Source organism: Oryzias latipes, chromosome 9 (genome assembly GCF_002234675.1).
Source record: "Oryzias latipes chromosome 9, ASM223467v1".
NCBI classification, from domain to species: domain Eukaryota; kingdom Metazoa; phylum Chordata; class Actinopteri; order Beloniformes; family Adrianichthyidae; genus Oryzias; species Oryzias latipes.
This window is the reverse complement of record NC_019867.2, coordinates 1,008,267-1,021,548: the sequence shown is the minus strand read 5'-3', so window position 1 is coordinate 1,021,548 and position 13,282 is coordinate 1,008,267. Positions and strand designations below refer to the sequence as shown.

Here is a 13,282-nt window from a genome sequence, read left to right as displayed (position 1 = left end):
ACCTCTCCGCCATGTTTGCCGCCCGCGTCCTCCCAACTGCTGTGTTGAACAGCTCCCTCCCTCGTCAGTTGAGAGTGAAGAGTGTAAGGGGCCATTCGATTGGTTAAAAGCGAACCCGCCTGCTTTGCCAATGAGTTTGATTGACAGATTCACTAGCCAATGGTGAGATTAGTCGACCCGCTCCGTCAGATGAGTCTCAATATTCACCGTAGAAAAATCTCTCACACACACGGGGAGATTCACAAACGAGAACGGGATTTTGAATGCACAGTCTGCATTTCGAATGATCTGTGAGTTCACATCACATGTGTACCTAAAAATCATGTTTGTGAAGCACCTACTGTGCATTTCTGATACATTTATTGTGAATTTCTAAAATGTTTTTGTGAAAAACAGTGTGCACATTTGTGAGAAACACTTATTGTGCATTTGTAAAACATTTAGTGTGCATGTGTGAAACACAATCTGTGTGTTTGTGAAACACAGGGTGTGTATTTCCGAATTTATTTTTCACGTTTGCATAAAATGACATTTGTGAATCGGAGCGTGTGCATTTGTAAAACCGGTTGTGTGCATTTCTGATTATTGAGACTGAATTAACTCCATAGTTTAAGGAAATAGAGAAGTTCTGCAGAAACAGACGATTTAATGCTGATGAAAAATCCACAGAGAGAGTGGAATCTACCACATTTATCAAGAACATGCTGACAAAAGGCAACGAGACGTTCTTGTGCTGGAATTATCATGCATTTAGTAAAAAAGCTAAAATTGCAGGAAGATGACTTTAAAAACACAAATAGTGATAAACAGAGAAGCAGAGGAGTGAAGGAAAACGGGGCTTCAATCCATCCAAACTGATGCTTTTCTAGTGAAAACTGCTCTTTCTCATTATTTGAATCCTTCATCCTGTCTGCCGGCAGGAGGAAGATGAGGTCCCTGATGATGAAACCCTTAACCAGATGATTGCTCGCAATGAAGATGAGTTTGAGCTCTTCATGGTAAGAAACTCCTCTTCTCACTTCAGAGGTTTCCTGGTTTTGAAATCCGTTCTTAAATCCTGATGAACGACGACTAACGAATTCCCAGAACCGGGACCATTAAAGGCAGGGGTTGTCATGGTAACGAGGCTCTACAATGTAAAGTCATAAAGTCATCTTTTTTTTTTTTTTTTACCTCCTCTGTTTGTAATCTTTCAAATTATCTTTATTCTTTCTGTCTTTTGTACCTCAGATAATATCATATGATTGCATCTCATGTGATCCAGATGTTTTCCATGCATCTGGAAGCAGAAATGTCCTTCAGGATCTTCTGCTCCTTTTTAAACTACAATTGCAGCACAAAAAGCCCAGATTTTCTTCTGTTTTTGAAAGGGATTTTGATAAAATCTTCAATATTTCTAACAGTAATTTTCATTTAAAGGAAGAATGAACAACATTAAGTTTATTCGAGTGCAGTTTACTGTAACCCTAAAGAAATACTCAACGTTTATGTGAAATTCTGAGGCCTTCTAAATTAAAAGTAACTTTTTTTTGTTTGTGTGAGTAGAAATTGTAAAATAGCAGAACCCTTACACCAAAACTAAAATGTTAAGATTTCAATCATTTTTCTTATGTTTAACCCTCCTGTCGTGTTCGGGTCAAATCTGACCGTTTTACAACTTATAATACTCATAAATATTATGTTTTACATCTGATTACCTCAAGACCTTATGATATCCTTCACACTGTGTACTTGAACATATAAAAGTGATGATCACCTATTTCATTCAATTTTGAGTGTTTTAATCAACCTTGTTACACCTGTGGTGTTCCCGGTCAAAAGTGACCGTCATAGGAAATGAATGGGTATCCAGAGTAAATTCATTCAACATACAGAAAACATCCCCATACACACTGCCCCAGCTCACTCACACACTCTCTCTCACACACACACACACACACCCACTCTCACACCCCCCCCCCCCCCCCCACACACACACACACACACACACACACACAATTTCTTTTGTGGGTACACATGTCTTTCTGCTTATGTGCCGATCCTCTCACGTGAACCAACTTCCTAATGATACAATGTATCATATGTTTACACAGACTAGACAGGTGTCTTTTATGTGAACCCATTTCTTTCCCACGCTTCTGTACCTATCACACGTGAACCACACCTTCCAGACTAATCAATGTATCATTTTTACACAACCCCATACTATATATAGCTCGATGTTTGCCTTGCATTCCTTTTACTCTGAGCACAATGAGTAGACGACTGAAGCGTTTTTCTGTGGAAGAGGTTCTGGTCCAGGTTCTTGGGCATGATGAAGAGGGCACTGAAATTGAACCAGAGATAGAGGAGGATGTCTCGGAATTGGAAGACATCACAGATTTTGAACCAGACTCTGAGGAGACTGACCAGTCAACAGATGGAGAGGGAAAGGCACCTGAAGAACAGGCACCTGAGGAAACATTTCAGTCCAAAAGTGGACACTCGCTCTGGTCATCATCCCCCCAGGACCGAGGAGGTAGAGTGAGAGTGGAAAACATCATAAAGATGACACCAGGACCAACGCGTTATGCAGCATCTCGTGTGGATGACATCAAGTCCAGCTTCCAACTCTATTTACCAGAGTCCATTGAGGGAATTATACTTGAGATGACAAATCTGGAGGGAAGGCGTGTGTTTGGGGACACCTGGAGAGAAATCGACCTGGTAGACCTCCAAGCCTACATAGGTCTGTTGATTTTAGCTGGAGTGTTGCCAGAAAAGGAAGCGTTGTGGCCTCTGTGCCCCTAGAGACATCAAAACGAGCCTGACATGCTGCAAATGTAATGCTTATGTTTGCAAGGCCCACTCTGACCTGAGTGTCACATGCCACTCATGTGCATGAATACACACACAAACACACACACACACATACCCACACACACCCTGTTGAGTTTGGTGTTTGGTTTTCCATTTATTTTTTGTATTATATGTTCATTTTGTAGTTCATTTTCAGTGCCCAATTGTATTTTCACTGATGTTATTTAATGTTTACATCTACAAATTGTCGTTAGACACTACTTTTAAATGTTGTTCTCAACTAAAGAATGTTTAATAAAAAAATTGGTGGTGAAATTTTTTTTGTGTGCTAATTTAAGACCAGTTAAAACAGACCGGTCAATTTTGACCGGGAACACTAAAGTAGGGGGCTGAATGCGAACACGACCGGAGGGTTAAATCCAATTTAAAATTAAAATAAAATGTTACCTTTTAAAAATGTCTTTTCAGGAAAAACCAATAATTTCCGTTTAGTTTGTGGTTAAATGCGTCTCTTGGTCACTTATGGCCCTCTTTGATGTAGTTATCACGACTGGCCTGAATGGTTTTCCCGCCTTCCTCCTTCAGCGCATGGACATGGACCGAAGGAGGGAGGACGCCAGGAACCCCAAACGGAAGCCCCGCCTCATGGAGGAAGACGAGCTGCCGTCCTGGATCATCAAAGACGACGCCGAGGTGGAAAGGCTCACCTACGAGGAGGAAGAGGAGAAGATGTTCGGAAGAGGGTCCCGCTGCCGCCGGGACGTGGACTACAGCGACGCGCTGACCGAGAAGCAGTGGCTGAGGGTAAACGCCGGTGGAGACGTTTTGAAAAGAGAACTAAGCTGATGATGGCGTCATTCTGATGTGTGGCTTAGATGAACAGAGACTGTCATTATTCTGTTATAAACATTCCCTCCAGCCCGTTTGTCCAGAGATGTCAAAGGTTAAAAATGTCCGCTCCTCGCTGCAGCCTGACTGCTACAAATGAGACAGAGTGTAGTTTGTCTGGACGTCCTACGGGCGCTGACGGGTCACGTGCACGCCTCCTGTGTGCAGCATTTGTGAGGGGACTACAGTGTGGCGTAAATACGCCGTACGCCATAAGGGGTGGAGTAGGGTTGTGCCGATGGCCGATACCATCGTCCATCGTGATGGGTGACTGACATCCCGATGGAGAGACACCATCGTGATGCCACGCCCCCGCCACGTTGCGAGTCGACACCATAAGCCGTGGTTACATGTGAATAATATCTTGACCGGATCAATGGTCGGATTAGAATCCAAACGTGTACATGGTTCCAGAAAAATGTTTTCAGAATATAAAAAACGTTCACATGGCTCACACTTTTGGTCGGAATAAATCATTCACACATGCGCAGTAGGGTTTGAAAACCGGAAGCGGATATCAGTTCCGCCGAGCGGCTATTTTTTTCTCAAACTTTATTGAATGTAACAATTCAATACAAAACAATGTTGCCGAGCGGCTTTATACATTGGCTACGTTCACACTGCAGGGCTTAATGCTCAATTCGGATTTTTTGAAAAAGTCTGATTTGTTTGCTAGACCGTTCACATTTCCAAGTAAATCCGAACTTTTGTGATCTCCAGTGTGACCGTGACACGACCCAAACGAGACCCGCATGCGCAGAAGCCAGAAGAATACTCAACGGTGAACGACGTCACTTGTTTGCGGAGCCAACGTTAACATGGATGTCAACAACAGTGTTGTCAAAAGCGGAGCTCTTTTTGTAATATTAAATTTATTTTCACGAAGGAGCAGCACAATTACAATCTTCTCATTTTAAGAAGGCATTGGAGTCGGGATCGTCTGTACCCACTGTAGTGGAAGAGGAATGTGTATGTGTTGGGGCCGCGCCCCCCCGTGTGTGCAAGCGCGTGCCGCGATAGAGAATAGGTGGGGGGGGGCAGTGTGTGCGCGCATTCATGTTGTGTGTTACGGAGGACGGTAATAAAAGTAGGTTTCCCCCAGAATAAATGCTATGGACTCTTTATTAACCCGTTCTGGAGAATCTAAGGATCAGAACAGGGAGGAGGAGGAGGATCGCCTCGGGTCCCCCGCGCTTCTGAGCACGGTGGAAAGGGGAGAAAGAAAAAAAAGTTATCGCGGTAAAGGTTCACCACGCTCTGCCATTTAGCTGGAAATTTTTTCAAAAACCGCCCAGTTGCGATCAGAGCCCTGGAGTTTGGCCTGAATAGAGCTGTCACCCCAACTATGAATCCAATCAGTGACCTCCCTTCCCTTCCACTGACTGATCTCAGCAGCATCGTCCACCATGGTTGATGTTTACGTTCTCGTTCCCGCCTACTTCAACGCAAAATGATGACGTTTGTTCCGTGTCGATGACGTACGATTCGGAATCAAGTCGCCTGGCCGGTCAGACGGCGGTCGCAATTGAAAAGATCGGCTACAATTCGGAATCAGGACGGCAAACCCACGGGGCCTGGGTCGCAATTGAAAAGATTGGATCTGTGTCATTCAGACTGTCATGAAAAGATCGGAATTGGGCCGCTTAGGGGCAAAAATTTCGGAATTGGGTCGTTTCAGCCTGCAGTGTGAACGTAGCAGCTCTGTAACAAGACGATCTTCTAAACGTGCTTTTAATAATGTTACGATTATTATGAAACGCCTGTTCGCTCATCGTTTTAATTTTAATCCGTGTGGTCAGTGCTTTTTCTGTTGAAAAACGGAGCCGGAAAGAAGCCAGAATTAGTAGTATGCTAACACGGGCTAACAACATTAGCTTTGGGTGGTGCTGCAATCTGCATCTTGGCTGCATTTACACATGTGGGAATAACATCAGCCTTTATTTAGTCGGGACACGACTCGAAACACAAATCCACGTGATTGTTTGAACGATTTCTAAGGACTGAGCGGCCTTTCTGCTTTGAAGCTCACACCGCCCGAAGTGCTGTGTGTGTGCTCAAGATCCTCTGCTCAGACACACACTTTTAGACCCGGTTCTGAGTTCGGTAGCCCGTTCCCCTAGAGCTGCGGAACGGATCGCAGTTCTAAATCTCCCACATACCGCTCATGTAACAAAGCACCCCCCCCCCCCCCCCCTTCCCCTCAAACACAAAGCTGTGAGTCCGCGCTCCGCCGGTCCACTTGACTAGTTAAGTGCGGGAGCAAACCATTTCTTTTCTAGTTTGTTTGTTACTTTTTTTGTTAAAGTTATTTCCCTCAGTACTGCGGATGAGTCATTAGTTGGGAAATCAAATAAATAAAGTAATAAAGTAAAATAACGAATAGCAATTATATAAGACCGAAATATTAAAAATATACGTACGGGACGACCCCCTTGTACGGGTCAACCCCCCTGTACGGGTCGACGCCCCCTGTACCTGTACGGGTCGACCCCCCTGTACGGGTCAACCCCCCTGTATCTGTAGGGGTCGACCCCCCTGTATGGGTGCATCGTGTTACTATGGTTTTTGACAACGCAAACGTATTTGTGTGTTGAAGTGTCCTTGGGCAAGACACTGAACCCCACCCTCCCTCTGGTGGGAGGTTGGCACCAGCGTTCTGCAGTGGAGCCCCCACCCACGTGTGAACGGGACAGTAAAGGTCTTTGGGCCTTTGATGAAGATAGAAAGCCATTTAAAAGTAAACGCCATTTACCAATCTCCATATTTATCCTGATATTTCCTTATTTATTAGTTAATTTATTTACATGAACTTATTTGAATAAAACTTTATTTAATTTGAGCAAACGTGGTTTTGACACTCAATTAAATGAAAGTAGGAAAATCTAGAACTTTCTTTTTGAAACATTTCGTTTCCTGGCTGCAGTAATTTCCCCTTCAGCGTCTGCAGAGGATAATTGGACAGCAGAGTGTTGCTCGGTCGGTGTGAGGCCGGTGTCATTCGGTCGCCCTCACCACGCAGACGGTGATTCAGCCCCCCTGGGGAGGCGTCCTCCGCCCGGCAGAGCCATTTCAGTGACGAACGCCGAGCTTTCAGGCGGCGCAGAAATAGAACAAAGACATTCAGAGGCCAAGGTGACGGCTGCACTCAGACCTTACAGGAAATCCGTCTTCTGCCCGATCAACAAATGGGCGGCCTTCTCCCGCTGAAACACACGCCGCGGGGGCGGGGCAGCACAGCTGACTGAACGTGTTGGATGTCGTACAAGCGAATTGTTTTCCTCCTACCGGCCTGAGAACCTGAAAGCCAGAGCAGTGAAGCCATGTCAGATTGACGCTAACCCGCGCCGACACGGACGCCGCCTGACCTTGTCTGCTTTCCCTCCACCTTCAGGCCATCGAGGACGGAAACCTGGAGGAGATGGAGGAGGAGATCCGGCTGAAAAAGCGCAAACGCAAAAGACGCCAGGACAAGGACTCGTCCAGCAGGGAGGAGGGAGGCGGCAAGGCCAGGAAGAGACGTGGGCGGCCGCCGGCAGAGAAGCTCTCCCCCAACCCCCCCAAGCTCACCAAGCAAATGAACACCATCATCGACACCGTGATCAACTACAGAGACGGGTGAGGCGCCAGCAGAGAGGAAACATGCTAGCTTTAGCGTTAGCTTAGCCTTTTCTGTTTCCCTCCAAAAGAAATCAAAGTAAAACCTATAAACAATAATTGAATATTTATGGCGTTCAGCCGTCCTGGCCTGAAGGACCACATCATTTTCACAGTTTTCTATCTTTGAAACTCAAAAACCACCAAACTTTACTTACATGAATTATGGACAGTGACATCACAGCAGAGGAAACATTTCAAAAGAAACCGCTGAAACCAAAACACGGCGATCTTCAGGAAAGTTCACACAACCAACAGTTTGTTGACCTTTGACCTTTGGGAAGAGGCTGCCATCATGAAGGTTAAATGAAACCTCACCTTTAGAGTAAACTCCTCCCAAACTCCCCGAGCATCAGCGGGAATCAGAAGGGATTTTAATGGTTTTGGCGTGGCGAGCTCGCTAAAGAGCCGTCCTGCGCTAACTCGCTCATTTTGTACCGGATCAGTGTGAACAGGTTACAAACAAAACGATTTACCATATGAACATATTAGGGATGTGGGCGTGATTAACCAAAAACCGCCGTTGCCAAGGAAACCCAAAAGGTTACTTTTGCAGATTCTTGTGAAAATGACTTCTACCTGTGCATCGCCAAAACATAAAATGGTTGCTATGGAGATAAAACAGCAGAAAAGCTACGCTTCATTTGACCTCATTGGTCAGGAGCCGCTCTGACCCGGGTAGCAGCGGCAGAAGGCGGCGAAGGCAAGTAGCGCCTGTGGACCATCCACGCTCCGCCGCTTTAATTCATGGAACAGAAGAAAACAAATCAATCTGCACTTTCATATTCAGAAAATGGGATTTCAAAAGAAATCACCAGAAAATTAGCAGCAATGAAACGTGACTCAATCACGTGATGGGCGGGGCTAGCGTTGAGCAGACAGTCTGCTGTCAGTGGAAAACGTTTTGACCCTGAAATCAACCAAAACTCGTCTCACTAACCAGAAAAAGCTGGAATCTTTTCACCATAACGACAGACGTTCACAGGCGTCTCTTCCTGTTTGTGACGTGATGAGCGTCGCCGGCGTGTTCGGCCTTCACAGCTGCCATCCGTCACCCTCCACCTATCAGAGGAAGGCTCTCCTTTAGTGCTTCTCCTCAGGATAAAACAAATCCCCTCTTTTTATTTAAGAAGTTGTTATTTTATTCTGAAAATTGCTTTGTGTTTTCATAACCAAGTTTAGTGTTTTTTGAATGAAAAACGCCAAAACCTCTGGGTATTTTGGCAGTGACCTCCTTTAACCCCTTCAGCAGAAAAACTGTTTCCTGCTGAGGGACTGCAATCCTTCAGCCGTGTGTTAATCTGGAATCTAAGGAGGATTTAGGATCCTCCGGGTCAGAGCTTTAATCGGACCTTTTTGCTCTCCAGCGCCGGACGGCAGCTCAGTGAAGTCTTCGTTCAGCTTCCGTCCAGAAAGGAGCTCCCGGAATATTACGAGCTGATCAGAAAACCCGTGGACTTCAAGAAGATCAAGGTTTGTGGCGCTCTAGCTTTGGTGTGAAGGGGGCGTGGTCCAGGCTGACGAGCACTTGTTCACAGGAACGTGTGAGGAACCATAAATACAGGAGCGTGGGCGACCTGGAGAAGGATGTGATGCTGCTCTGTCAAAACGCTCAGACCTTCAACTTGGAGGGATCACAGGTGAGATTTCTGACTCTGACGCTTTGCAGGTTTTCCCTCCCCATGAGGGCTTTCAGGAGAGATTGGGGGGGGGGGCGCTGAGAGCTCTTCATCTCGTTCTGGTTCTGGTTCCTCGGCCCGTCGTCCTGGCGCAGTGACCTGAACCGACCTCGCCTTTCTTCCTCCTCCCAGATCTACGAGGACTCCATCGTCCTGCAGTCGGTGTTCAAGAGCGCCAGACAGAAGATCGCCAAAGATGACGACACGGAGGAAGACAGCGACGAAGACGATGATGATGACTATGAGTCGGAGGCTGAGGGTAACACACACACTCACACACACACCCACACACATCTATGGAGCCTGTGACCTAACATGGGTAAAAAAAATAATAAAAAATTTGGTCCCGCGAAATATTATTCAGATTTACATTTATCCTGCTGTATTTGAATGCACCACAGTTACAGGGACACGTTGATTGGTCCAGATGCATTGTGGGATATGTGTGATGCATGATGGGATAAGTAGCATGTAGCCTTTGGATGTAGAGTGACTGCTAACGAGTATGTTCATAAAAGACAAGTCCTGAATTTAGTTATTCCTATGATTAGTACAACATCCCATACTGTCTGCTAGCATGACAAGCTAACGAGCTGCGGCTACGAAGCTCGTTAGCTTGTCACGCTAGCAGGCAGACAGCGGCTGCGGTATGGAGAAGCAGCCAGCTTGGGCTTCCTAAATCTTAGGATATTTGTCTTATTTTCATCGAGACAGTAAGAAGTAGATCCTCTAGTTTGTCTTCCATGCGACGGATGGATTGCATCTGCTGTAAATCCAAGTATTGATCACATCCGTGTTTATGAATGACTTATCACGGGAATGTCAGGTGACAGCCGTTTCCTTTAGAGCTAACACTAAATGTCCTTCATGTAAGGATCACCCCCCCCCAGATTAGGACTTGAAACATTTCCCTGAAGGTTTTCTGATCAGACGCTGAGGGCAGGCCGACAGGAAGTGGGCGTGTCTCCGGCCGTACTCATGCAGAAACGCCGTCGTCTGTTTTCAGCCAAGGCCGTTCGCGTGAAGATCAAGCTGAGCAGGGAGGGCCGCGGCGACAAAGGAAAGAAGAGGCAGAGCCGGGGGAAGGCCAAGCCGGTGGTGAGCGATGACGACAGCGACGAGGAGCCGGACGATAACGTGGGTGCCCCCCCCCCAGTATAGTCTGTCTAAACCTGAAATTTTAGTCCTAATGATCAAGTGCTTCAGACATTTGGCCTGTTCCTTTTCTTTTGGCAGAAACTCAACTTTTGTTGTTAACTTGAATCATTCTGCGTCTCTGCTGTTGCAGGATCAGTCGGACAAAACCCAAAGTGACGACGACTGAGGAGGGAGGGATGAGGACGATCAGTGCACTTATGAAGCAGAGGTTCCTCTTTCACGCCTCGTCGTTCATTCGTGTTTCTGTTTTCTGACGACGGCGATATCGCCTCTGATCCCAGATCCGGTGCTTTTCCGGCCTTTTTTCTCATCTGTGTGCTTCAAAGCAAAAGCACCAAAAAGCTCTTTTACAAATCTACTTTATTCTTTCTAAATGTGCTTTTTCTTTATTTGTTTATTTACCAATCTTCTAAAAATGTTTAAAAAAATTCATGATCAGTTTTAGACCCTCAAAAGTCAGGCTTTTAATTTGTAGGAAGAAGTGTGTCAGGTGTTGAACGGCGACGGTTTTCCTGCAGCATTCCAAAGCTTTGTATCAAGGACACACCTGTGAGCCACACCTGGGGGCGTGGCTGTGAGCCATGCCCCCAGGTGTGGCTCTCCTTTGGCTTCACAGCAGCAGGAGATGCTGAACATTTGTAACCCAAACAGTATTACAGAAAAGTGACTTTTGGATCGGTGACCTGCAGCAACCACTCAGTTTTCGGGAGTCAAAACTTTTTCCCGCTTTTTTAAAAAAAAATTGAAACAAACCGCTTCAACTCGGGTCTCCAAACCCTGAAGATGGTCAAAAGTCTTTAAGTTGGGACGGCGTCTTCTTTTTGACCACATGAGTTTTTTTACGTTTTATTGTGTGGTAACTTTACGAATCTGCATTTTTGTTTTTTCCTCAGATCCATTAGGTCAAAGGTCAAACGTTTGCAATGGCAGACTTTTTTTTTAGAAATAAGAAATAAAAACTCCTCTTTGTTTTTTTCTTATTTCCCCAAACAAAAACATTTGAAGTGATTTTTTTTTTTATTAAAGTTACTTGTTACACATTTATAAAACAATCAGTTTGAAAAATCTAGAAATAAAAATGATTACATAACAAAAACATTAAGACAATAACTATAAAGCCGATGATTCTTCAGCTCCTTTTCCTTCAAACATTTCATAAAAATGTTGCTTTTTACCTTTTTAATGTTCGATATTTGATCTGTTCTGAGAAAAAACTTTCTCTTTTGTGTTTCTTTAGTGAAACCAGCAGTAATGAAATAAACAAGCCGTTCAGATAAAAACTGGTTTTTATTCTAGAACCATGAAAAATGGTTTATATCCTAAAATAGAAACTAACTTGCTTTGTTTTGAAAAGTGTTGATGAATTTGGCCGTTTGTGCTTTTGTGATTCCTTCAGGAACTTCCTGTTGTTGGTAGTGTGACTTCCTGCTTAAACCTTGCTCTCCGTGTTTGTGCTTGCTGACTCCATAAGTGTGACTTTAAATTTGCTTTCTTTGCACAGCGTCTTTGTGGTTGTATCTCATACCCCGAGGGCAAATAAATAAAGATCCGATTTTCAGCACAAAACTCTGAGTTTGTGTTTGGATTCTGCGCGGTTCATGTCTTCTCCCACGTCTTCAAATATTCACCAAATGAATATTAAGATGACATCGTTTGGGTTCTTAGCTGTCAGAAACACACATTTTTCACTACTACAAGGTAGAAAAGTACTACACAGGTATCCACCGTTTACTATTTTACTACTGCGAGCTTCCAGAGATCATAAACTTATCCTTTATTCTTTTTTAACACATAACTACAAAGTTGAAAAGTTTTTTTTTTACAATTTCAGGTTAAGTTCTGGATTTTATCTAAAAATTAAATGTAATAAAATGTTAAAGACAACTATTTATTTACAGGATTACATAATTCACTTAAGGTAGAAGAGAAGTTGCAGCATTGAGGAGTTTAAAATAATAAACTTGATAACATTTACATTTGCTGAATAATTTTAGTGATTTTACAGTTTTTTATTTTGCTGTTCTTGACTAAAACCAGGATTTTCATGATTGGTTTGCAGCTAATTTGACGTGAAATTATTTCACTTTTCTTTTTTGTCGTTTTGCATTTTCTTAGGAAATGGAGCCTTTTCTGAGCTTTTATTTATTTTTCTTTTATATTATACTATACATTTTTTCTTTTAATTTCAGCTGTTTTACACTGTTTTCAGATCTATGTGCAAAAGTAAAACTGTATTTACTATTTTCACCACTGAAACCAATTTAGGCATTTTTTGCTGTAATGGGAGTGGAAGCAGAGATGAAGATGCTGAGGTTCAGCATGGATCAGGAAGGAGGACATCAGAGGAACAGGACATGGTAGAGGTTCTGGAGATGAAGCCAGACTGAGATGGTTGAGACTGAAGGATGCTGAGTCTAGAGCTGCCAGACGTCTAGAGGAAGACCAGAGAGGAGGATTCTGGATGAAGATGAAGACATGAAGGTAGCTGCTGGTAGATGATGATGAAGACATGAAGGTAACTGCTGGTAGATGATGAAGAAGACATGAAGGTAGCTGCTGGTAGAGGATGATGAAGACATGAAGGTAGCTGCTGGTAGAGGATGATGAAGACATGAAAGTAGCTGCTGGTAGACGATGATGAAGACATGAAGGTAGCTGCTGGTAGATGATGAAGAAGACATGAAGGTAGCTGCTGGTAGATGATGATGAAGACATGAAGGTAGCTGCTGGTAGATGATGATGAAGACATGAAGGTAGCTGCTGGTAGAGGATGATGAAGACATGAAGGTAGCTGCTGGTAGATGATGATGAAGACATGAAGGTAGCTGCTGGTAGATGAGGAAGACATGAAGGTAGCTGCTGGTAGATGATGATGAAGACATGAAGGTAGCTGCTGGTAGATGATGATGAAGACATGAAGGTAGCTGCTGGTAGATGATGATGAAGACATGAAGGTAGCTGCTGGTAGATGATGATGAAGACATGAAGGTAGCTGCTGGTAGATGATGATGAAGACATGAAGGTAGCTGCTGGTAGATGATGATGAAGACATGAAGGTAGCTGCTGGTAGATGATGATGAAGACATGAAGGTAGCTGCTGGTAG

General features: G+C 44.2%; 1 protein-coding gene across 1 annotated transcript in view; it reads left to right on the top strand.

Annotated features, from left to right (window-relative positions):
• LOC101161713 (probable global transcription activator SNF2L2) overlaps positions 1 to 11,744 on the top strand; it is a 58,277-nt gene extending 46,533 nt beyond the window's left edge. The window contains exons 27-34 of the mRNA XM_023958129.1: positions 921 to 998; positions 3,385 to 3,603; positions 7,079 to 7,302; positions 8,709 to 8,814; positions 8,880 to 8,981; positions 9,153 to 9,279; positions 10,027 to 10,157; positions 10,309 to 11,744. Coding sequence (XP_023813897.1) covers positions 921 to 998; positions 3,385 to 3,603; positions 7,079 to 7,302; positions 8,709 to 8,814; positions 8,880 to 8,981; positions 9,153 to 9,279; positions 10,027 to 10,157; positions 10,309 to 10,344 — 1,023 coding nt within the window. The 3' untranslated portion in view covers positions 10,345 to 11,744. The remainder of the gene's footprint in view (positions 1 to 920; positions 999 to 3,384; positions 3,604 to 7,078; positions 7,303 to 8,708; positions 8,815 to 8,879; positions 8,982 to 9,152; positions 9,280 to 10,026; positions 10,158 to 10,308) is intronic.
• Positions 11,745 to 13,282: the final 1,538 nt, after the last annotated feature.